This window comes from Grammomys surdaster, unplaced genomic scaffold, assembly GCF_004785775.1.
Source record: "Grammomys surdaster isolate TR1022 unplaced genomic scaffold, NIH_TR_1.0 130, whole genome shotgun sequence".
Lineage (NCBI taxonomy): Eukaryota > Metazoa > Chordata > Mammalia > Rodentia > Muridae > Grammomys > Grammomys surdaster.
The window spans coordinates 10,677,958-10,703,863 of NW_021604588.1; the positions used below are offsets into that span (position 1 = coordinate 10,677,958).

The 25,906-nt window shown below is 37.0% G+C and overlaps 1 protein-coding gene across 2 annotated transcripts in view; it reads right to left on the reverse strand.

Annotated features, from left to right (window-relative positions):
* Positions 1-25,906, reverse strand: part of Dcaf6 (DDB1 and CUL4 associated factor 6) — a 114,622-nt gene that overhangs the window by 44,563 nt on the left and 44,153 nt on the right. For both annotated transcript variants that reach the window (XM_028758332.1, XM_028758326.1), the window contains exons 8-10: positions 17,779-17,872; positions 16,059-16,178; positions 14,263-14,520 (exon numbers count right to left, since the gene is read on the reverse strand). In XM_028758332.1, the coding sequence (XP_028614165.1) occupies positions 14,263-14,520; positions 16,059-16,178; positions 17,779-17,872 (472 nt within the window). The remainder of the gene's footprint in view (positions 1-14,262; positions 14,521-16,058; positions 16,179-17,778; positions 17,873-25,906) is intronic.

Below are 25,906 nucleotides of genomic sequence, written 5' to 3' on the forward strand. Positions count from 1 at the left end.
CCCCCCCCCCCCCCCCCCCCCCCCCCCCCCCCCCCGGGGCGGGGGGGAGAGAGAGAAGGAGAAGAAGAGGAAGAGGAAGAGGAAGAGGAGGAAGACAAGAAGAAGGAAGAGGAGGAGGAGGAAGAGGAGAAGAGAAAGGAAAAGAAGTCGTTATTTTATTGGTAAATACTGTCTGGCTCCTTCCCATCCAATCCTACTAAAAGTGACTGTAGATCAGTATTTCTGCAAAGTGACTTGCTCTCAACTTTCATATATAAAAGCTAGATACTGTAAACTCATTCTACACTTAGCCTTTTACAGACTTCTCCTGGGTCCCATGTTTTGAAAAAAGAATAAAACACCTGTCAGACAATGAAATAATTCAGAAACTCTCTATACCTTTTCAATTCTTGATTCTAATCCATGTATCTTTTGAACATCTTATATCTAAGAAACTTAAATAAGTGGAAATACAATGGAAATCCCTTTCGTTGGTAGTATCATAACTTATTTTAATGTTCATTATTATTATTGTATCTGTGCATGTAATACCTGTGTAAGTATGGGCACACATACCATACCACACAGAAGGTCAGAGGATAATTTTCAGGAGTCAGCTCTCTCCTTCCCACAGTGGGATCTAGGAACTAAACTCAGGTTATCAGGCTTCCTTTACCTACTGAGCCCCCTCCTGGCCCCTCAAAATTTGTTGAGAGACACAAAATATATTACCTTTTATATACAAGAAACTAACAAACTAAAATCAAATATACTAATTTTGATACCTTGTCAAAACAGAACAAGCCTTGGTTTTTATGACCTTCCAAAGCTTCCTGTTTACTTCAATTTCAGACTCTAAGCTTGGTCATCCACCATTTTCATAGCAATTTTCTGCTGCTCAATAATGAAAGCATTCTTGATCCATCACAGGCACACACGGAACCACTATAGGTTCTTTTGCTTCAGACAATTTCACAAGGACTTTAGGTCCTGCAGCACAAACGCATTAAGGTTCACTTGGAAACAGATCATAGGCAAGGAAAAGACCTTGGTGCTTTCCCGACCTTCTCAGTATAGAGAAAAACAATCATCACAAGGGTTTAGGACAGCCTAGGATTGTTAGAGGCTGTAATGTAGCAAAGTCTGTGGCCGTATATCAAACGATAGACCACTCACAGTGCCCCTATACACTGCCCCCAAAAAACAAAAAGTAAAGCTAATGTTGGTACTTTCTATCCTGATAGCAGTAACATCTAGTATGAGAAAAATGAATCAATTACTGTTAACACACATACAAAATTGCATCTAATTGTTAAGTACAGGAGCTTTTAGAAAATTTTATTTATCTTTATTTTATGAGTGTATTTCCTATTATTTCATCCTATTATTTCACAAAACCCATATATATTTACTTTTTTTCCCCGAGGCAGGGTATCACCGTGTAGCCCTAGTTTGCCTGGAACTTAACTAGGTAGACCAGGCTAGCCTTGAATATACAAAGGTCCACCTGCCTCTGCCTCCTGAGCACTAAGATTAAAGGTGTGTAACACCGTGCCTAGTACCACTCAAAATTTTTTACTCAAAAAAGAACCTGGGCTAGCCTGGTCTACAGAGTGAGTTCCAGGACAGCCAGGGCTACACAGAGAAACCCTGTCTCGGAAAAACAAACCAAAAAAAAAAAAAAAAAAAACCTGGTTCAATTTTCAAATTTTTGGAACTTTATATGAAAGGTAAACAAACTTCAACTTACTTTTCTAATACAGTGTACATGTTCTTCTTTACATAGTGTTGCTTTCTATCAATATTTACTTTAATACTTGGCTTGCTATTGACAAAGTTTGGTATCATAAAAATACCTATGTCTATAAAGTGCTGGCAAGATGGCCAGTAGGTAAAGGTAACTACCTCTAAGCCTAATACTCTCTCTGAGTTCAATCTTCTGAATCTACACAGTGGAAAGAGAGCTGACTCTCACAGTTTTCATCTGACTTTCCCATGTGTGCTTCTGGCATGCTTGCATGTATGTGTATGTATACAGGCACACACATGAGACCAATAAAATTAAAAAGACATTAAATTTATCAAGGCATTATTTTTCCTTTTTATTGGTTTTTGTGTTTCATTACTTCTTTGTGCTTTAAAAACATTTCTAGCTGTAGTACTATACATAGCATGAATTCACAGCATTAATGTATGTCATTTTGTAATCTGATCAAATTTTCTCATTAATTATTAGTTTTAAGTATAAGAAAAGATTTCCCCACAAGGAAAAGAAATCAGAGAAATTTTGCCTGACTTTCTTTCTATTAATATAGCATGGAATAATAACATATCAAGCTCCTAAATTTATTCCAAATGCATAGGTATATTTCAAATGCTTGAATTTATAATATTTTATCATAACATTACTAACAAATATGTTATGGTTACCATTGCTGGAACAGATATTTATAAAGCAAAGGTTGACTAATTCTACCCATAAATGGTGCATATTAATTCCAAGTAATTAAATCAGAGTTTTCAAGGAAACTAATACCCAAACTCATTACTTCTTAGGATGATAAAGCAAAATATATCAAGTATTATAAAGACATTAATGTGAGAACTAGGCATATGTTTCTTCCATGATGAACATTTTAACAGCTACTATAATATCCACACAAAAGATGTATAGTACTTATTATTCCACTTGGTAAAATATTTTATGCTGTATCTTTCATTATTTTCAAGAAATATTAACTAAGAGAATTAGAGTGCTAAATACCCTAAGTGGCACTGACTGTCACTATATATAGTATCAGAATTTGACAGCATATGAGCAGGAAACAGATCATAAAGCACTTTTGCTGCCCTACATACAGAAGTTGATTATAGTAGTGCTGCATAAAAAATATTGAAAAAATCAAATAACAGAAGGAAATGATTGAGTGAGCATGCTAGTATGGCTAAAGGATTACTAGGTGTATATAAAACACTGATTAACTATATGTACACCCAACCAAAAGAGAAAGCCCAGGGTCTATAAGCATAGGTTCATTTTGGCACACAGGAAATTTCTACAAAAAGATGAAAGCAGGTATGAAATTCAGTGGATTTATTAGAAAGTAGCTCAACAACTTTAAAAATAAACAGCTACCTCTTTCCAAATAGTCTCAGTAAACTAAAGGCTCATGGCATATTTGCCCCTCTGGGAATGCTCCTGTCAGCCCAGCCCTCTGCAGTAGATTTTGAACACCACTCTATTGCCGGGAAGGGGAAGAAAAGCTGCAAGCGCATTAGCTTCCCATTTGGATGGGTGGGAAACACTGGACTACACAGAGCAGGATTAGAAAGCAACTGTAGATGCTGCTTAAGCACACTTGACATCAATAACCTGAAGCTCGAGGGTCCCGTGAAGAGCCCTCATGAGGAGACTGATCGGAAGTGGAAGTGGAAGGCTGATGCTGGGCCTGGGCTAGCTCTTGCTGCCTCTGCTGCTCAGCCTTCTTAAGCCTCAGCTGCTGCAGGCGCTTACGGAGCAAAGCTATCTCAGGCCCCCTTAAAAATTCTGACACAGATAGGAAAAGAGAGAGGAACACGAAAAAAAGGTATAAAGTTGATTATACACTTAAAAAGGGAAAGATTAAGACATGCTTTAAAGAGAAATACTAAAAAAATTATTGATAAAAGTCATTAAATTATGAGTGACTATACATATAGAACCAAATGTTTCTCTTTATCACAACTTAGACACATAATTTCTATAAATTTTAAGTAACCAAATTAATGAAAATAAAATATTGCAAAAGCAAAATATATTTTAACATTATTTTATTGCTCTTTATTTATGGTACTATGGATTGACTATAGGGCCTAAGCACATATTCAATCACTGCACTACACACTTATCCATCAAGATTCTAAATTAAACATTCAATTATTCACCATTGTTCTTCTCTTTGTACAGAAAAATAACACAGAATATCTATGAAATATTAATTTAAATAATCTAAACAAAAATTTAAGTTACTTTACTAATTTCAGTCAAGTAACAATTAAAATTCAAAACAAGTAAATAGTTATGTATTTAAAAACAATTATTAGAATTCATTAGAACTTTTAAAAATGAAGGTTGTATGTCATACCTTAAAAAATGTTTCTTTTTATGTTGGAATTGACATTTACCTTTTCTATTTTAAGCCTAAAAATATTTAAACAATATTTTCTGAATCTTTTCTTTGGAGATGACCCAGGTGAAAAGGAAAATTATACAAAATTCTGCAAAGAGGTAGTTGTATACCTCTTACATTCCAGAACAACAAAACATTGAGCAAAATAATCCTTATCCCTATGGAGTTTACATTCTGAGGGAAAATAGACATCTGTGAATGGATGCTATCTGTATATATGCACATATTTGTACCCAGGGGTAACAGCTACATTAAACTAATCCAGAAGGCCTGCAGGATACATGAAGGGAGGGAGTGCTGTTTTGTGAATAGTTCTTAGAAAAGCCTTCTAAGGTGCTACTTGACCACGGCCTCAAGGAAGTAAGCTGAATAGCTATCACTAAGGAGCAGTTCCAGGAGGAGAAAAGGGCAAGGGAGATGTGAGAGATAAAGGCAGCATCTTTTATCTACTATTTGCTACAGTGAAGAACAATAAAGAAAGAACAATTCACTCTGGAAAGAACTAATACCCATCCAAGTGGAGAAATTAACCAGAGACTGAATGTAAGAGTCAAGGATTCCTAACAAACTTGGACGTTACTTGTGATGAAACTTTAAGGTTCCTGATGACAGATAAGAACTGAGCCCTGGGGAACTTCAGTGTTTAAGAGAAAACAAACAAACAAACAAAAAACCTAAACAAACAAACAAACAAAAACCTAAACAAACAAACAAACAAACAAAAGCCCAGAAGCCAGGACAGGGCGGGCACAATTGAGTGACCAAAGTGCTATAGATAAAGTGAGAAAAGTGTGTCCACAAAGAGTGGAAACAGCCAGTGTGTTGACTGTTCTGATATAGTCCTGAAAAGGACACTGGCTGAGACCTGACAGCTGGCTTCTGCATTGTGTAAGTCAATGACAAGACTGATGAAAGCTGTCATGATGAACTTACTAACAGGAGCCAGACCAGACTGCAGCAGTTCAAGAAGTGGGGCATGAAGTAGAACAGAACGGTAAACACTGCAGAGTATTGAATGCTGGAAGAAGAGGGGAGGTTAGAGGATGGTGAGGAAGAAGGGTCAAAGGGAACTTGGTGTGTCTTAACTGAGGAGAAAGTTCCTGTGGCTTGAGTATGCTTAACTGTGGAGAAAGAAAAGACAATGCATGAAAAGTAGGTGAGTGCAGGACAGGGATTACTGAACAGACCAAGGACATAGAGCAGAAGAATGGAAATGGCACCAAACGGCAGGCAAAGAATGTGGGGAGGGATATTCTCAGTGGTAGACTTGGGAATGGAAGGACACACAATTCCTCTCAGTGACACTTGCAGCAAACTGCATTTTAGCCTCTCGTGCAGATGGTTTTATTTGGGGAATTAAGCATGCTAGTGTCATTAACCTCTTATTACCATGGCCTCTGATTATAAAGAATTGTCTTTAACAATTTAATTGGTTAAATGATTAGGTATAAAGTAAGGGCCTAGAGGGAACAAATAGATCTCCCCAGGAAAGGTAAATAGAATACACAGTTATAGATAAAAGAGATTGAAGTGGGAAATCAAGCAGGAATGGAGAGAGAAGAGGGGGTAAGGGAGGGAATATGGGGAGAGACAGCTAAAATTAAGGGCTATTTGAGTGATAGTGTGGAAAAATGATGTAGTAGAAGCTTCCTAAAACATATACATGTATGAAGATGATCTAAATAAAACTACCAAGTAACAGAGGAGACAGAGCCTCATCTCGAGATCTTGCCAACAAATGGAGTTTCCAGTACTGGGATTAGGTTACAATACATCTAGTTGAGTTGTTAGTGAAACAACCCAGGCTGCTGCAAAGACTATAGGTTGTTCTCCACAAACTGATGGCAAGGCGCTATTGCTGCAGATACCTACACAACTCACTGAACACAGAGAAAGAAGTCAAGCTGGCACCTATTTAGAGCCTTCACCCCCACTGGATAAGTGTTCTTGCTACTAGAAGGCACGCTGAATGGTACTGAAGGAGAAACAACACCAACCCAGCTAAAAATTCTTCAATCTACAATGGTGTAAGGTATGCTAATGTAATGGTGGCACAAAGTTGGCAGGAGTAATCAACCAATATCACATTTGAATTAAGGCCTACTCCCCAAAACGGAATCCATAGCCATGTTGCTTGGCTGGCCAAGAATCTGAGACTAGAGAGCCCGAGGACCTAGGGGTAAAACCAAATACTATGGTTCTACTAAAGGAATGTAGTAATAAATGGCTCCTAATGGCATTCTGCTACACTCATAGATCAGTGCCTTACTAAGCCATCAACAGAGCAGCTTCATCCTGTAGATGGGAACAGACATAAAAACCTACGGCCAGACAATATACCGAGAGTGAAGAGACCTCAGAACACTCAGCCCTAAATGGGATGTCTCCCTCAAGTCCTTCCTCTGAGGGCTCAGGAAAATATCTATGGAAGAGGCGGTAGAAAGAGTGTAAGATCCAGGGAGGGTGGAGAACACCAAAGAAACAACGCCTCCTAAACAAAACAAGAATAACCAATAAGAACTCCAGAGACCAAGGCGGCATGCACAGTGGAGCCTGCACAGGTCTACATCGAATGGAGATCTAGAGCTAAAATGAAAAGCACACACATGCCTCGTCCCTAACCCAGAAGCTATCTCAATTGATAACCACTTGCAAATGAAAGTTTTCTCCAAGAGTCTCACTGGGGAAACAATCTACTCTTAAGCGTAGCTTGCACTCTCAGCAGTAGGTGGCCAATAATAAAATGAAGTCAAGGGCATCCTTGGAGATTCTCTCATAATGTCGGTGTCAGGGCTTTCTCCTTTTTTAATTTTACCTTTTTTGTTTGTTTTTATTTTTTACCCTACAAGTCCTTTGTATATATATAATAGCTTCCAATTTTGCATTTTTATGCAATTCCACAGGGTGTAAACAAGTGGGTCCTTGTATCTATATCTGTTTCTTATGCCTTTTCTTGGGTTCTTATCCTTTGGTTTGTTGGTTTTGCACTATTCCAATGTACTTGTTTTTGTTTTATCTTATTGTATTTTATTTTGTTATTATCCCATAGATACCTGTTTGTTTTCTAACAGAAAGGGGGTGCATCTGGATGAGAGGGCAGGTGGGGAAGAACTAGGAATAGACTGAGTAGACAAAATCAGAATATATTGTATGGAAAACAAACAAAACCCCTATTTTCAATAAAAGAAAAAAAAAGAGATAGTGAACAATTAGGTATCATTGATAGCCTTCTAATGATAGTTCTTCCTAGAAAATCTACCAGTACCAAGGAGGATACTATGCATGGACAAAGACTTTATACAGTGGCTTTTAAAAAGTGTTCTACATTCCATATTTTAGTCAGTATAATGAAAATGTTTTTAGCATCATGAAATATGATTACATATTAATTTACAAAGGGAAAAAAGTCATCCCAAGGCTAAGCAACTACTGAATTAAAAATTCTCAATAGAAATATCAGTTAAACAAAAAGGTAAAATCTACTTACCAGCTTCAAATACTACAGCAGAGATATACAGACTCACATATCCTCTTAAAAACATGTAATTATATGTAACTTATAAATGTGTATAAATGTTTAGTGATTAGTTTTTAACATAAATCCAAATTGAAGGGTAATATAATAAATATTTTGGTTTAAATGTTTACAACCAAACACTCAACAAACCACTAAGAACTACTAACTCACGTACAAAACTGCTAGCCCTATTCTCATTTTCTTCTCAAAGGTTCCTGGCCATTCTCCCTAATAGGCTTAATGTCATTAAGATAGGAGAAAAATTAAAACCCATAGAGTTGAGTCAAGAAAGGGCCACTCGGTTATTGCTTCACTCTACATCTTTAGAAGACACAGGGCCTTCTGAACAATGAATTATGTTCCTATCTACTTCAATGGAACTGTATCTGTTTGCTCTCAATTTTTTTTTTCCAATTCTGTTTCCTATCTCGGGTCTGGCATGATCCTATTTTAAGGAGCTACCATGTAGCTATTATTCAGGCTTTGAAAATTTTGCTTTACTATACTATATGGCTCTGTATTTAATTCACTAGTAATGTTTCTACAGAGCTAAATTTAGTGTAGTGATTATACATAGTCTGAAATTGTGAATTTAAGCAGCTATGTGTAAGAATCCACAAGCAGGCCTCACTAGCTACATGTCTTCTGGTAATGGCATTCCTGCAGTCTGAGCAATCTATTTAATTAGAAACTTAAAGTTCTTGGAAGTGACTCCAGTCTCAGCAAGTCTCTGCTCCAAACTAAATTTTGTATACACTGAAGTCACCATTTAATCCAAAGTTACCATAGTCTCTAATCATAGTTTTAAATGGGTTCCAAGTAAATTCAAAGGAAGAAAATAAACTATCAATATTCTCTCATCCTAAGCTTTCTAACATAGAAAATATTTACAAATAATACAGCAAATGAAACTCTACTCACGTCTAGTCCAGGAAACACAGCAAGAATATCTTGGTAAAGAGATGTTTCAGCATCACTGAGAGGCTATAATGTTCTGTACTTACATTGAAATGGTTTAAAAGGTAAACTCATAAGCATATTTTACTTAGTTTGGCACAAAGTCACATTGTTCTTATTTTTAAAAAATGTAATTTTATAAATGTATTTAAAAAAAAAGTCTGAATGAGCCATAGAAGAATGTGTATAGAATCACAATGTCTGAGCTATAAACACAGGAAATGATCTCAAGTAGTCTGATGTAGCTACTAAAATAGAATTCAACAATGTAAGAGATGAAGAAGCAACAACATGAGGAAAAGTCCACCAGTGATGCAAATTCCACTTGACTTTTAGATATTCTGCTCTGACACCCACAGCCCATTTCGGTGTGCTCTAGCGACGCTGCTGCACCACAGGTCTTGCAGCTCTCCTCCACTCATGCCTCTACTTGATTTTTCTCCTGCCAGGATTCTAGCTGTCCTGGTTTGTTCATTTATACTTACAACAACAAGATTTTAGAAACATATTTTTGTAAGCTATCTTAAAATATCTTTATAACAAGGCAAAAAAATATCTATATAATTGTACAGCAAAACGTGTACTCCAAATGATAGACTGAAAAGCTAACCACAGCACATCTCCTACATGCTGTCAACTGTAGAGCTTGTTGGGTAGTGGTGCATGGCTATCATTTCAGCACTTGGGAGCAAAGGCAGGAGAATCCAGAGTTCAAAGCTAGCCCAGGTATGAGATGCTATCTCAAGATACTCCCCCCCCAAAGAGAGTAGCTTACCAAACATATGGTAATGGCCATATGTTAATGGCCAGGTATAGTGTGCTGCGCAGGTGATCCCAGAGCTCCAGATGCTCAGATAGGAGGATTCAATTCAAAGCTTAAGAATCTCCTTCCAAACAAAACAGATGATGAAATGGGGCTAAAATTCTAAAGACTAAAATATAAATATATACCACCTTAAAAACAACTTGATGTTTCTTAATATGCATGCTACAGCTTTAGAGACTATTGGTGGAGGGAAAAAAAAGACATACTTATTACAGACTCAAGAGGCAATGAGCCGGGCAGTGGTGGCACACACCTTTAATCCCAGCAGTTCGAGGCCAGCCTGGTCTACAGAGTGAGTTCCAGGACAGCCAGGGCTACACAGAGAAACCCTGTCTCAAAAAACAAAACAAAAACAAACAAACAAACAAAAAGAATGCCCTATCTTAGTGAGAGCATAGGCTAGTAAAAATAAGTAACAAATAAATTAATAAAAATGAAAAAAAAAACATAAAGCTTAATAGGTACTTTTGTGAAATAAACAAGTTTTTTTTTTTTTAAATGTAACTTTTTAGGGAAAATGGAAAAAAAAGAGGGCTCCAAAATAGTTATGGGACCACCCTCAGGAAATACTTCAGCTAAAGAACATCTTCCTATCTTCCTAATAAAAAGACAGCAAGAACATAAGATTTAAAAGCAAAGAAAGCTTTTACACAGTAAAGGAACTAAGAGAAAGTCAGCACACCTAGAACATGATGACAATCTGGGGATAAAAGGACAGAGTGAAAAAACCTAGAACTGCAATCTCCAGGCCGTGCAGGTACTCAGGTCTATAGTAAGGACAAGGAAGTGTTTTCTTTTGTGGCTCCATTTCTAAATATAATTATTTTTTAAAGAGTGGTATAAACAGCCAAGTTGTAGAAGTTTGTTAAAGACTTTAAATGCTTGTTCTGGCCTCTTTATGAAGACTGAAGTATAAAGGAACACGAGCAGATGCAAAGATAACAACTGAGAAGTAAGGAATGGCTCTGATGGGAAGAGGAGGAGTACAGTTCAGATACAGTGGCAATAAGACCTGCTGATGATGAGTAGGATACAAAGAAATCGAAGAATTCAAAATTACTCATGAGCTATTAAAAAAAGCGAATTAAAATTAAAGCATAAAAGGACTGGTAAGGACTGGTGAGATGGCTCAGCATGTAAGAGCATTTTCCACTAAGATTAACAGTCTCTGAGATGTTTGTAGTGGAAGGAGAGAATAGACTCCTGAGAGTTGTCTTCTGACCTGCACACACACAAACGCATGCGCATGCACACATGTGCATGTGTATGCACACACATAGTACAAACGTAATTAATTTTTTGGAAAAGTTTAAAAGAAAAGGACTCAGGTGGACCATTGAGGGGATGGGAAGGACAGAAGGCTGCAATACTTTTATTCTGGACATATTATTAAATTTAAAATCACTGAAAACAACCAAAATAGAGTCCCAAGTAATAATTAGACAAAATAATCTGAAACTTAGGGCTGTAAGACAAGACTTAAAACACACCATTGGAAGTCATACATTAGAGGCAAATCACAGATGGATAAAGTTTATGTAGCAAAGACAAGAGAGTCATCCTGAGAGGTTCAACCACAATACTCAATCAAAGCAGACAGAAAAAGAAAACCTAGCGATGGTTCTCAGAAGCTGGGCCATGCTGGATAATAAGTAAGTGTGGCGTAAATGCCAAGGAGGAAAAGAAGGGAAAGACTGTTACATGCAACTGAATCAAAGTTCTACGAAGGCACTGACAGAAACATTCTCATGACTAGCACGATGCAGCTCACTGGTGACTGCCAAAATTTCTACAGGAAAAGGAGGCCAAAAGCAACTTTAAGCTGGTCCATGAATACATGAGGAAGGCATGAAAACGGGGTGGCAGAGAAATGAAGTGAAGAAGCAGAGCTGCCTTATTTGGAGGAATGTAGGATGGTCGAGAAAGGCTTCGAGAAAACAGATAACAATGTTTGTGGCTTTCTCGAGAAAGGTCGAGAAAACAGATAACAATGTTTGTGGCTAGAAGGAAAAATTCAGCAGAAAAGGTGACACAGGAAAAAAAGTAAATCTGGGAAGGCATGGGAAGAGGAGTCTAGTCCCTGGAAAGCTGGAAAGGTATGCTTCAGCTGTCCCAGCCAAGTGTGAGAGGACAGGTTACATTCCTTCCAGGCAACCTACATGTGGGCATTAGGAGGCTGAAATGGTTAAGAAAATAAGTTCTTTCATTCTTCACTGTGATGAAACTTACAGCTTATGGAGGGGAGAAGGGCAAAGGGGAGAAGGTCAGAGTACTTTAAAAGCTATAAAGGGGTAAAATAAACATGCAAAGGCACTGAGAGAAAGACTGCTCTAACAGTGCTCACTGAAATTCATGGAGTGACATTCATCATCACCACCAGAAGATTCAGGTGTAGACTACGGATCCTGAAGCATTGCAGCAAGTTTTCACTTTCACTGTCTGCTGTCAACTACTTCAAATGACAAACAAAAGATGTAAACGCATACATAAAGAGGCATCCAGAGCAAGATGAGTAAAGAGAACAGTCATTTCCACATGCCTAGTTTTACACAAGGTGTAACAGACATCACAGCTCTAGGTGACACTCCCACCTACCACACTCTTACAACGGACAATTCCCAGTGTCTATTAAGCCATCAGGATTCGGATAGGCTTTGGTAAGTGAAAAGGCTCAGAAAAAGAAAACAACAACATTATGTACTTCCAGATGAAATGTTAGACTGTAGGATATGAAAGGGCTATTGCAGAGAAACAACTATAAGTGTGATCTATACCTCACACCAAATCATTCTCCTCAGAAGTGGGGCAATTTTAGACACAGGAAAGTATTTTATCATAGCTTATAAAAGTTAAATAAAATTCTCAATCTACTAATTAAAAAAGATTTTCTTTCTTTAAAATGTTTATGGACAAAGGCATCAAATAATATTCAAACAATGATCATTAGGCCATCACAAAAGTAGTCTCCAGTACTTAGTATATCAGACACTAAAAGGAGTTCAGCAGCTTAAACTGTGGTATAAAAATAGCTAAGAAAAACATTTCTTAAAGGCTCCAAAAAATATTTAACTCACAAATGTATCTAAGAAACAACTGGGACTAGATAAGACTCAGTAGAACTTAAAACTAGGCGACAGAGTCTTTTTAGCTAATTTTTCCCAATCCCGTATAATTGGTTACAGTCTTTCAGAATATTTGCAATGACACTAGCACTTTAAAAATCCTTATCTAGAGGCTTCAGCAATGGCTCAGAAGTCAGGAGCACTCACTCTTTACAGAGGATCTGGATTCAGTTCCTAGCACCTGCATGGGGGCTCGAAACTGGCATAACTCCAGGTATAAGGAGGCTGACACCCTCCTTCTGGACTCCTTGGGCACAACAGTGCAAATGCATACGTGCAAGCAAAACAGACACTTAAAATAAAAATAAGCATTTTAAAGTTTTTCTTATCTTTACTAATTTCACTTGTTTTGGTCTACTTCCAACTAACTCCTTTGACCCTGTTTCTCAAACCATTCAGAGTATTTTATTTTCCCTCAAGCTGAAATACCATGTGAAATGTGAAAAAGCTGGCTTGCTAATTCGGCTTTAGCTTACTGTTTTGATAAACTGTACATAGTGTTAACAGTTATGCAGCTAACCCTGACTTCTATTCCCATAGAAAGTGAGTATTAATTATTAAAAATGAAAGATAATGATAAAACAGTACTTAATTTCAATACCCCATTATCTGGGATCTGGCATCAGCGATAACCTGGAGAGGAAGCTGTTAGGACACTGCCAGAGGTCTTACTTTCGGGACCAGCATTATTACTAACTACATCCCTTACTAATATTTTTGTTCTGTATTAAGTAAAATGCCTCCTTAAAAGAACTTAAAAATAATAAACAAATAACTATTTTTACTATATTTATAAGTATACAGTTAGAATTTCAAGTAGACTATATATTTACTGAAATTATTGTAAATAGTATATTCTACAGTTGGGGTGGGAAAAACATGAGAAGTTACTGTACTGAAAGAAAAATGTGATAACAGAATTTATGAATTGATGATATTTTTTACTAACACCAAGGACCATAAAGACAAAGAATTTGTAAGATAATTATTTTTCATATATATAGAAGGAAAATAATTCTTGGTCAGGCGGTGGTGGCGCACGCCTTTAATCCCAGCACTTGGGAGGCAGAGGCAGGTGGATTTCTGAGTTTGAGGCCAGCCTGGTCTACAGAGTGAGTTCCAGAACAGCCAGGGCTACACAGAGAAACCCTGTCTTGAAAAAAACAAAACAAAACAAAACAAAACAAAAAACAGGAAAATAATTCTCCTGGCAAAGCATACTATGTTTTTGAAAAAGGACCACTTGCAGATTCACTACTGTGAATATATTCAAAGTATTTAATAATCTGAAGAAAAATTGAAAATATAAATGCAGTGAAAATAATAACAATGAAATATATTTTCCTGTAATTTTAATATAGACATAGAATCTAGCAAATTTAGAACAGTATTTTGGTTAATAATGGTTTATAAAATAATCTTTCAGTGTATTAAACTATGTCAAAATACTACCTACTATTACCTTAAATAAAATTACCTCATGTAAATTAAAGATTCATTATCTGTAAAAATTCATGCAAATTAGACACACTTGAATTTTATGTTTAAGTTATGCTTGTATATAAAAAATAATTTTGACTATTTATTCCAGCAAGAAGTTACTGTAATTTAGAATCTTACAAAACAGACTACAAGGTGTTCCTTGTCAGAGATCACCATATAAACAACCTACTTGAAGAATAACATCCTTACCAGATTGATGATGTGTATGGTGTCCAGATGCCTCAACAGACTGCCTTGGCTCACTGTCTGGAGAAGACAGCAAAGAGGTGGAATGAGGGCTTTCTATGGCGGCTGCGGCCGCCTGAGCCTGAACTGAGACTGTAGAGGATGTAGAAGGCTGAAGAAGTGCAGCTGGCATATCCACGTCCATTGCAGTTTCCCCCACTTCCAAATTAGGACTTGATGGAACCGTAGGAAGAGTTGAAACATCTGGCTGATTTGTTCCACCTTCAAAGAAGCACATGTTAAGCAAACCCAAGTTTCTAAAAGATCTATTCATTGTTAAATTAGATGTATGGGTGTTTTGGTGACATGACCATACATGCCTGCAGAGGGCAGAAGAGGATGCAGGATCTCCAGAACTGGAGTTACTGACAGCTGGGAACAGCCATGTGGATTCTGGGAACTGAGCTCACCTTCAAGAGCAGTGAGTGCTCTTAGCCATCTCTTAATTACTCTTGAACCATCTCTCTAGCCTCAAACTCAAATTTCAAATGCAAAAACTAAACACAAAACAAACCTCTACAGAAATATTCTGAAAACACACACCAATATAATTTCAGAATTCTAGTTAGCCTTACATCAACTTGACACAGGCAAGAGTCGTCTGATTAAAAAAAGAAGGAACTTCAATTGAGAACTTCAATTGAGCCAGCTCCATAAGAGCTGGCTGTAAGGCTTTTCTTTGTTAGGGATTGATGGAGAGGGTCCAGCCCATTGTGGGTGGTGTCATCCCTGGGCCAGTGGTCCTGGGTTCTATAAGAAAGCAGGCTGAGAAAGCTAAGAAGGGCAAGCTAGTAAGCAGCACTCCAGTGTAGCCTTTGCATCAGCTTCTGACTCTAGCTTCCTGCTCTGTTTGTGTTCTTGTCCTGCCTTCTTTCAAGGATGAACGGTGATACTGAAGTAGTAAGCCAAATAAACCCTTTCCTCCCCAGACTGCTTTCTGGTTATCACAGCAACAGAAGCCCTAACTAACACACTCAGCATATCAATTATAGCCACTGGTGGTTTGGTCCACTTAATCAAACAGTCTAATCAACAGGGATAAGAATCAATGACACATTCTTGTTAAAATAATCAATCTTGGGTCAGAATGACGGTTAAGAGGTAAGGAAACTTGCTGACAAGATGGACTGAGTTTGAAAACTGACTTCTCCAAGTTTTTTTCTTACCTCCACATGCACACTCACACATATACACACATCAAATAAATTTAAATTTTTTTAAATAATTACTTTTTCTAATTATATACATACACTTATCTTTACAGTTTTGCAAACTTCAAATTTTCAAAGTGTATTGGAAAGGGACTTAAAATTAGCAATCTTTTGTTTCATGTGTTTTGAAATAAGTTAAATAGCTGGGTCTAGTGGATCAGAAGAGAGTTATGACTACATTGGCTACAAAATACAATTCAGTTATCAGTTAGATAATATTAACAAAAACTACCTACCAGCTGGGTATAGTGATGTATTACTTTAATCCCAGGACTCAGGAGGCAAAGGCAGAAGATCTCTGAGTTCAAGGCCAGCCTGGCCTATAGTGCATGTTCTAGGACAGCCAAGACACAGAGAAACCCTGTCTCAAAATGCAAATAAAATAAAATAAAATAAAATAAAATAAAATAAAATAAAATAAAATAAAATAAAATAAAATAAAATAACACCCACACAGACAACCACACAAACAAAATCCAAAAACAAAATGCTATCTCCCATAAGCAGTTTTGCTAGCTCTCTAGTGATTTAACCAGTAAGACAAATTACCTCTGGGCCGAGGTCTTCCTCTTCCTCTGTTGCTTTGTGCAACTTCACTTGCTTCTTCAAACCACCTTGATAACATATCAGACATTCTCTGCATCAATGACACGTTGGGACTTTGCTCTCCTATTACAACATAAATTTTATCAGTAAGTTTAGCAAAAAGACAGGATCTTTAAATAATACAAAAACCTAGATCTGAAGGGCTTTAAAATTCTAGAAATTAAAAATTAAATTGTCTAAGTAATTTTACATGAACAGATAAAGTCATCGGAGTGCCCATCACATTTTATAAGAATTATGAGTGACTACCCATGTATGTGTACAGTTAAGATCTTCAAGAGCATGATTGCTCCACTCCAGCTACGCCTGTTCTTAGCTAGCGTTCTATCTCCCACCCTGCTCCATCACTTGTCTATCTACAATTATTAAATGTACTCTAGGAAGGGCTTATGAACTCCAAGTGGAATAAATAGTGCTTCCTCACTACATTATCAAGCACAGACATAACCTTGGGTCTTTACCTCAATTCCCCAAAAACAGATCTTATTAGTTACTGTGAAGTCCCAGGTATTTAATGAGATTAAGTCCATTCATGGCCACAGATATTTGCAACTGGCTGACAGAAAATGTATTTTGTCTTTTCAATGTTACACCTTTTCTTTGTTCAAATAAATGTATTTGTTTGCTTTTCCTCTTTAAAGGTATTTTATTTTGTTACACCTTGGGAAATATTAAGAATATTTTATGTTCTTACAGTGCTGGGAATACCAAGGGCATTTTAAAATGGAAATATGAAAACTCAACACTCATGTGGCTGAAGCAGGAAGACTTGGGAGTTATGATTGGTGTCACAAGAAATTGTGTCACGGAGGCAAGTGTGACTACATGGAAAGTAAGTATGAGAGCCATCGGGGATACAGAACAAGACACAGGTTCAAAACAAACAAAGATTAGATTAAAAAAATGTAATAATTATAAAATTATATAGTTCTTTCACTTGGTTTGTTTTTGAAAGACAGAGTCTCTTCCTTCTATAGTCCAGGTGGGTCTGGAATTTACTATGTAGTTCTTGAATTTATAATAATCCATCTGCCTCAACCTTCAAAGGCCTGGGATTACAGGCATGGAAGCCACCTTTACATATATAACTTTATATTTAAGAATATTATAAAACAGAACCAAGGATAATATACTTAGGAATACTGTTTTGATTATAAAAGGGTTAGTAATAATTAGAACATAATTTTTTCTATAGATTTGTTAAATAAAATATATTCAGTTAAATTGTTTTAAAGTTTTATATATATATGTGTGTGTGTGTGTGTGTAGACATGCTTGTGTGTATGTATATATGTTTATAAAAGTTAAAAATACATATCCAGTGACTCAGCCATTCCACTTCTAGAAATTTATCCTATGATGTACTTGCACATATTTACCAAAATAGTCTTAAGATTTCATTGTAGCATCATTTACAGTTGAAAATAATGGAAATAAGGGGTAAAGAGATGATGACTCAGAGGATAAGAGCACTTCTTGCTCTTCAAAAGGACACAGGTTCAGATCCCAGCATCCACAAGGTGGCTCACAACCATACCAGTGGATCTGATGTCTCCCTTCTGACCTCTACCACAGCACAAGGCACAGCACAGTATACAGGCAAAAACACTTATACAGACAAGATATACCACATGTCACAAAAAGCTGGCCAAAGTATAGTTACCATCTCGTTCTCGTTCACTCTCCGGCCGTGCCCTGGGACCAGTATCTGACCAATCACCACGAAGTCTCAAGCGCTTAACTGGAGGCTGTCGTAACTGAAAGGTAATTAATCATAAGCAGATGCTATGTGAGTCTCAAGAATGGGTTTGCTCTCAGCTTTTATTCTGGTGATGGGGACTGAATCCAGGTTCTTGTGCATCCAAGGTAAATACTGTACCACTAAATTCATCTCTAGTCCTCAGTTTTTACAACATACTTTAATGGAGCATTTGCATCCCCAAATTGTCTTTAAGTATGGAAATGAGATACTAGATCAATACATGAAACATTGCTTAATGCTTTATCAATCTTCCATAGTGCCTGTGATGACAAACACCCACTGGTGTTACAGTCCATACTTAATACTGTCAACCTGAAGAGCACAAATACAACTCTGAAATTGTGTGCATGTAAGCTGGGTTTACTAGTGCCAGTCTGCAGTCCCAGGTGAGGCAGGAAGATCATAAATTCAAGACCTATTTAAACTATGAATAACAACAGTCTAAGCAACTTACTGACACCTTGTCTCAAAATTAAATAGAAAAAGAGGAAGAGGAAGTGGAGGGGGTTGGGGGTTGTCCAGATGAGATACAGTTCTGTGGTAGAGCACTGGGTTCAGTTTAATCCCCAGGAAGGGAGAAAGGGGTGTGAACAGGGAGAGAGAAGAGAAGGAAGAAGAAATGAACCACATACAATGACTTCTATCACTGCCCAGCCGACACAGGACAGTCAATCACCTTGACCTACCACACCAGAATGGTAACAGACCTAACTATGACACGATACTTTTTACCTTTCTGGAACACTTACTTCTCTAGGTTTCCCCAGTATCTACCCACCCGTTCATCACTTGCTTCAAACTTTCTCCATAGTCTGCCATTGTTCTTAGCAAGTAACTTTTTCTCCTACTTAAAAAAGACAGAACTACCATATGATCCAACTATACAATTCCTAGGTGTGTGTGTGTGTGTGTGTGTGTGTGTATGCGAGTGGGTGAGGTCTTCATGGCCTTCCACAGAGATGGCTTGCACACCCATGGTTGCTGCTGCTCTACTCAAATGAACAGATAATGCACATGTGGTACAGAGACACGATGAAATACAGTTCATCTGTAAAGAAAAATGAAATCATGGCATCTGAAAGGAAAAGGTAGGCCAGGAAAGTATAAGATCAAGCAAGGAACACAAACTAAGAAAAACCTGCAGTTATGCCTCATACGTGAACCTAGCCTACAATACAGATGTGTGTATATTTGTAAATTTGTACACACACATGGAGATGTTGCTAAAGTTCAAAAATTTAGAAAGGAGACCAAGACAGGGTTATATTAAGTAACAAAGGTCGAGTGTAAGCAAAAGGATGGATTAGCAACGTGATGCAAGCAGATATGAACCTAATTACTTTCTAATTATTGTAATAACATGAATTCAACTTCCCATGTATTGGATAAGAACCATTTTTATATCCCTAAATCATCCAACATGTGTCATCATTTGGCAGTGACTGTGAAAACAGTTTTCTTTTTAATCCTGTTCACCATTAAACAATAACAAATAGACATGACTAGTCTTACTGACCCACTGGAAAGAGTGATTTTCCCCCAAATTTGTTCTACAATGTAGAAAGTATGGCTTTAAAAAAACATGAAATAAAGGCCTGTAGAAATGACAGGAATTTTCTCGCCCGAATTCTATGAATTTACTTCTCCTTGCAACTTCCTAAGTCCTATTCATTCTGAGTCTGTCAGTCATGCTCTTTAAGCCCAAGTGCTCCCTCTATGTTTTCTACTGCCTTTCTTTAACCTTCAAACACCTTGAGTCAATAATCACTCTTCTGTTCTTACATTGATTTCTTCTCACAACATGCTAAAAGTTCTTATACTGATGCAAAGAAAACCTGTTTCCTGAGCGCTCACATATTTCTTTCACTTCATTCTGAGGCATGAAGAGATTTCCATTTACTCAATCATTGCTCTCAATCCAAGCTACTCAGTGTTTCTATTGCAACTGGTTTGTCTATGTTTACACTGTCAAGGTCACCACGTGTTCTAGTTTGCTTTCTACTGATGTGATAAACATGGCCAAAAAGCAACTTGGAGAGGAAAGGGTTTATTTCACCTTACAGCTCATAGTCTATCATGAAGGGAAGTCAGGATCTTAAAGAGAGTGAATGGAGGAATGTGGCTTTCTGCTTTGGTCTCCATGGTCCAGCCTGCTTTCTTATACAACCCAGGAGTACCTGCCCAAGAGTGGCAGTGCCCACAATGGGTTGGGTCTTCCTGCATAAGTCATTAATCAAGAAAATGCCTCCAGACATGCCCACAAGACAAATGAATGGAGGCAATTCTGTAACAGCTTCTCTCTTCCCATGGATATCTAGGTTTGTGTCAAGTTGACAAAAACTAATTTGTACAACAATGAATAAACACTTGCTAAATTCATGGATCATGGTAAATGGTCATTAGTGGAGGCCAGTGAGACAGACAGGCTATAGGTAAATAAATATTCTTGCTGCCAAATCTAATGACATGCATTCTAGGAATCAACATGACAGAAAGAATCAACTCTTAAAAGTTGTCCTCTGATCTCTACACGTGTGCCATGGAATGTATACAGATGCATACATACACACATACATAGATACATACATACATACACACACAGACATACACTCATACACACACACACACAAACAAACATGTTACAAGTTAGAGGTAAATATTAAGCTCAATAATTAACTTCCAAGTCAAGTGGCACCTTTCAGGGATTAGCATCAACGGTTACCATCATCTGCTTCAAGAATCCTTTAATCATCTCCAAAAGAAATCCCATTCCCATCAGCAGACATTCTTCACCTGTCCCTTCTCAAAGGGACAGAAACCATTAATCTACTTGCTCTCTCTAAAGATGTGTATATTCTGAATATTATTTCATATCAATGGAATAACACAATACTTAGCATGCTTTCACTGATTAATATGGTAGAGTATCAACAGTGACAACTGCTGCATTACTTTGTGGATATATACAATACTTTTTTATATACTTTTAGAAGTTGATTGTGACTAGAGATATATCTTAGTGTTTGCTGTATAAGCATGAGGACCTGAGTTCAAATCCTTAAAATTGATGTAAAAAGTTGGGTCTAGTAAGGCACACCTGTAACCCCAGCACTGGGGGAAGGGAGTCAAAGACAGGAGGCTCGATGCTGGAGCTTGCTGGCTTAAATGAATGAGCTGTGTCTTTATATCTTCATTTTCTCAAGTTTAATACAGAACTAAGTGTACAGTATGTACCTAACAAATAATTTCTGGATTAAGAATAGCTGATCTCAATTATTAGTCAAAATTTTATCATAAACTACCAAATAAAAAATTATGGAAATTAAGAAGATAGCTCCTGGGCTGGAGAGATGGCTCAGTGGCTAAGAGCACTGACTGCTCTTCAAGAGGTCCTGAGTTCAATTCCCAGCAACCACATGGTGGCTCACAACCATCTGTAATGGGATGTGATGCCCTCCTCTGCTGTGTCTGAAGACAGCAATGGTATATTTGTATACATAAATAAATAAACAAACAATTTTAATTAAAAAAAAGAAGATAGCTCCTTAATTTCATACACATACATAACTCTTATTTGGTCAAATATAAGTATGATTTATTTTTATAATTCAGTTTTTAAAATTATTGTTTTTAATTTGGTTAATTCAACAAATCATACTAAGAAAAACATCTCCAGGAAAATGCTTCAGCACTTCTCTGATGACATAATCATCTTTGGCTAAGGAGTCTATGATAAGTTGGCTGGCCCACTTAAACCGTCTGTGCACTTCCAAATTTTCATTATCTCTCAGTCACAGAGTTTGACTGCAACCTTACTTACCTACATGTCTCAAAAGGAAGTTATATAGCAGCAACAAAATGACACAGCACAATTCCTTTTCAGCCAGTCCAAAAAGCTCATAAATAGCTTATAATTTCCCTACTTTACATAAATGTACTGTCACATTAAATATCCTAAAACTCATCTACAAAATGATATTTTTTTTCTAATTTTATAATAACTGTCAAGTTCAAATCCTGGAGGTTAAACAAAAGCCAGCATTCATCAGCAACTTGTGAAACCTGTTCCTCTCTACCAAAGGAACCATTTCCTTATCACTGGCTGAGGGGGCACATGGCTATCAGTGGTGCCTATTAGCATACCAGAGCCTCCAGGCTCCCTTAGTATCACAAGTACTTGTTATACATTTCAAAAGCCCATGCTGGTATTGGCTTTTCTCACTCACCCCTTACTCTAAATTTCTCTAGCTCATGGGCTTCCCTCCCCTCCAGCTTCTCACATCTCCTTATAACCCAGCTACATTGACTAAACTCCCTCCCTTTTGTCTTCCTCTTAGTCTTCACCTCTCACTTTCCCTACTCTCTCTCTCCTTTCACAGCCAGATACAATCTGCTGGCCACACTGAGTCTACCTCTTTATCAATCTGCTCAGGATTTTTTCCAGATGCCTCTGGCTGAACTCTCCTCCCTCATATCTATAATAAAAACCTTCTCCTCAACGTTATCTAAGAGTGGTAGTTTATACACCACTATCAGTTTATACACAACTGAATTTAGTTTACATCTCATGAGAATTACACATTTGCTACTGTACTTCCATTAAATGTGCAAAATGTTGAGAATATAGCTCAGTGTTTGCCTATCATGTGAGGCCCCGGGTTGAATCCCCAGAACCACAAATCAAACATAAGCCCATTAGCAGACATTTAGCTAATACCAAACCAGTATTAATTAATAATTAATCTGCTAGGCAGTGGTGGCACATGCCTTTAATCCAAGTACTTAGGAGGCAGAGGCAGGCAGATCTCTGAGTTTGAGGCCAGCAGAGGATAAGACATGCTTGTCTGGCCTCTGGCATACAATAAGCATGCACGTGATGTACAGATAGACAGACATACAAGCAAAACAACTATACATATACAATAATTTTTTTAATTAAAACTATATCTATAAACATTTTTAAAGGTCAGCATAGCTGGCATGTTAGGAAAATGGTAACAAGCTAAACCAAACATGCTCCCATGGCTGTATACTGTGTCAAACGCACTATTTCTACCTTCCTGCTTTATATGTTGGTCACAGTAATTCAGTTCTTTTATATAAATACCTTATTAAACTTTCCCCTACTTTCTCATATATATTTTATAGAATGTACCTATGGCTATTGTCAGGTGCTACTAATGTGTGAAAAAAGAGATACAAGCGGGAGAGGATGGAGCTGGTGCCTGTCTATGAACACTCAACTGTAAGGGGTGGCACTTGGTCTATCAGCACACTGAATCTTTTAGACATTTATCATCACATTTTCTAATGTCTTAACTGACTCGTTTTCCAATCATCTATAAAGTTAACAGTTTTCTATTACATATCTTCTTTCTATTCTTTTTTAATTTCTTTATTTTTTATTAAACTAATAAAATTTATTTTAAAATATACAACTCAGTATTGACATTTTTTTAAGTCAACAAAATAATTTATAATGGTTAAATGCCTCTTAAATATACATATCTTCTGAGGCTAAAAGTAATATGCACTCAAACAGTTTTTATAATCTATTTGGAACATTAAACACGATAGAAGTAGAAAAGAAATCTTTTATGAAGTCCTCTATGAAAAGAAATTGTGACAAATTCCTGATCAGACAGAAACTGTTTCATCTCCAAAGGAGAATACACACCATAACTATTTATGGCTTTATAGAATGAATTGGGTAGTGTTCCTTCTGTTTCTATTTTGTGGAATAGTTTGAAGAGAATTGGTATTAGGTCTTCTTGGAAGGTCTGATAGAATTCTACATTAAACCCACCTGGTCCTGGGCTTTTTTTGGTTGGGAGACTGTTAATGACTGCTGCTATTTCTTTAGGGGTTATGGGACTATTTAGATGGTTTATCTGCTCCTGACTTAATTTTGGTACCTGGTATCTATCTAGAAAATTGTCCATTTTATCCAGATTTTCCAGTTTTGTTTAGTATAGGCTTTTGTCGTAGGATCTGATGATTTTTTTAATTTCCTCAGTTTCTGTTATTATGTCTCTCTTTTCAGTTCTGATTTTTGTTAATTTGGATAATATCTCTGTAGCCTCTGGTTAGTCTGGCAAGAGTTTAATTATCTTGTTGATTTTCTCAAAAAGCCAGCTCCTGGTTTTGTTGATTCTTTGTGTAGTTCTTTTTGTTTCTACTTGGTTAATTTCAGCCCTGAGTTTGATTATTTCCTGCCTTCTATTCTTCTTGGGTATATTTGCTTCTTTTTGTTCTAGAGCTTCCAGGTGTGCTGTTAAGCTGGTAGTGAATGCTCTCTCCAGTTTCTTTTTAGAGGCACTCAGAGCTGAGTTTTCCTCTTAGCACTGTTTTCATTGTGCCCCATAAGTTTGGGTATGTTGTGCCTTCATTTTCATTAAATTCTAAAAAGTCTTTAATTTCTTTATTTCTTCCTTGACAAAGTTATCATTGAGTAGGGCGTTATTCAGCTTCTATGTGTATGTGGGCTTTCTGTTGTTTTTGTTGCTATTAAAGACCAGCCTTATTCCATGGTGATCTGATAGGATGCATGGGATTATTTCAACCTTCTTGTATCTCTTAAGTCCTGTTTTGTGACCGATTATATGGTCAATTTTGGAGAAGATGGCATGAGGTGCTGAGAAGAAGGTATATTCTTTTGTTTTAGGATGAAATGTTCTATAGATATCTGTTAAGTCCATTTGGTTCATAACTTCTGTTAATTTCAAAGTGTCTCAGTTTAGTTTCTGTTTCCATGATCTGTCCATTGCTGACAGTGGGGTGTTGAAATCCCCCACTCTTATTGTATGAGGTACAATGTGTGTTTTGAGCTTTAGTAAAGTTTCTTTCATGTATGTGGGTGCCCTTACCTTTGGAGCATAGATGTTCAGAATTGAGAGTTCATCTTGGTTGATTTTTCCTTGGATGAGTATGAAGTGTCCTTCCTTACCCTTTTTGATAACTTTTGGTTGAAAGTCGATTTTATCCAACATTAGAATGGCAACTCCAGCTTGTTTCTTGGGACCATTTGCTTGGAAAATTGTTTTCCAGCCCTTTACTCTGAGGTAGTGTCTGTCTTTGACACTGAGGTGCATTTCCTATATGCAGCAAAATGCTGGGTCTTGTTTACATATCCAGTCTGTTAGCCTATGTCTTTTTATTGGGGAATTGAGTCCATTGATGTTAAGAGATATTAAGGAATAGTGACTGTTGCTTCCTGTTAATTTTTGATGTTGTTTTTACGTTTGTGTGGCTATCTTCTTTTGGGTTTGTTAGAAGAAGATTACTTTCTTGCTTTTTTTAGGTTGTAGTTTCCCTCCTTGTGTTGGCTTTTTCCATCTATTATCCTTTGAAATGCTGATTTGTGGAAAGATATTGTGTAAATTTGTTTTTGTCACAGAATATCTTGGTTTCTCCATCTATCATAATTGAGCTTTGCTGGGTATAGTAGCCTGGGCTGGTGTTTGTATTCCCTGTGGTCTGTATAACAACTGCCCAGAATCTTCTAGCTTTCATAGTCTCTGGTGAGAAGTCTGGTGTAATTCTGATAGGTCTGCCTTTATATGTTACTTGACCTTTTTCCCTTACTTCTTTTAATATTCTTTGTTTTATGCATTTGGTGTTTTGACTATTATGTGATGGGAGGAATTTCTTCCCTGATCTAGTCTATTTGGTGTTCTGTAGGCTTCTTGTATGTTTATGGACATCTCTTTCTTAAGGTTGGGGAAGTTTTCTTCTATAATTTTGTTGAAGAAATTTACTGGTCCTTTAAGTTGGAAATCTTCACTTTCTTCTCTATCCATTATCCTTTGGTTTTGTTTTCTTATTTTGTCCTGGATTTTCTGGATGTCTTGGGTTAGAAGCTTTTTGCATTTTGTATTTTCTTTGACTGTTGTGTCAATGTTTTCTCTGGTATCTTCTGAACCTGAGATTCTTTCTTCTATCTCTTGTATTCTGTTGGTGATGCTTGCATCTATGACTCCTGATTTCTTTCCTAGGTTTTCTATCTCTAGGGTAGTCTCTCTTTGTGATT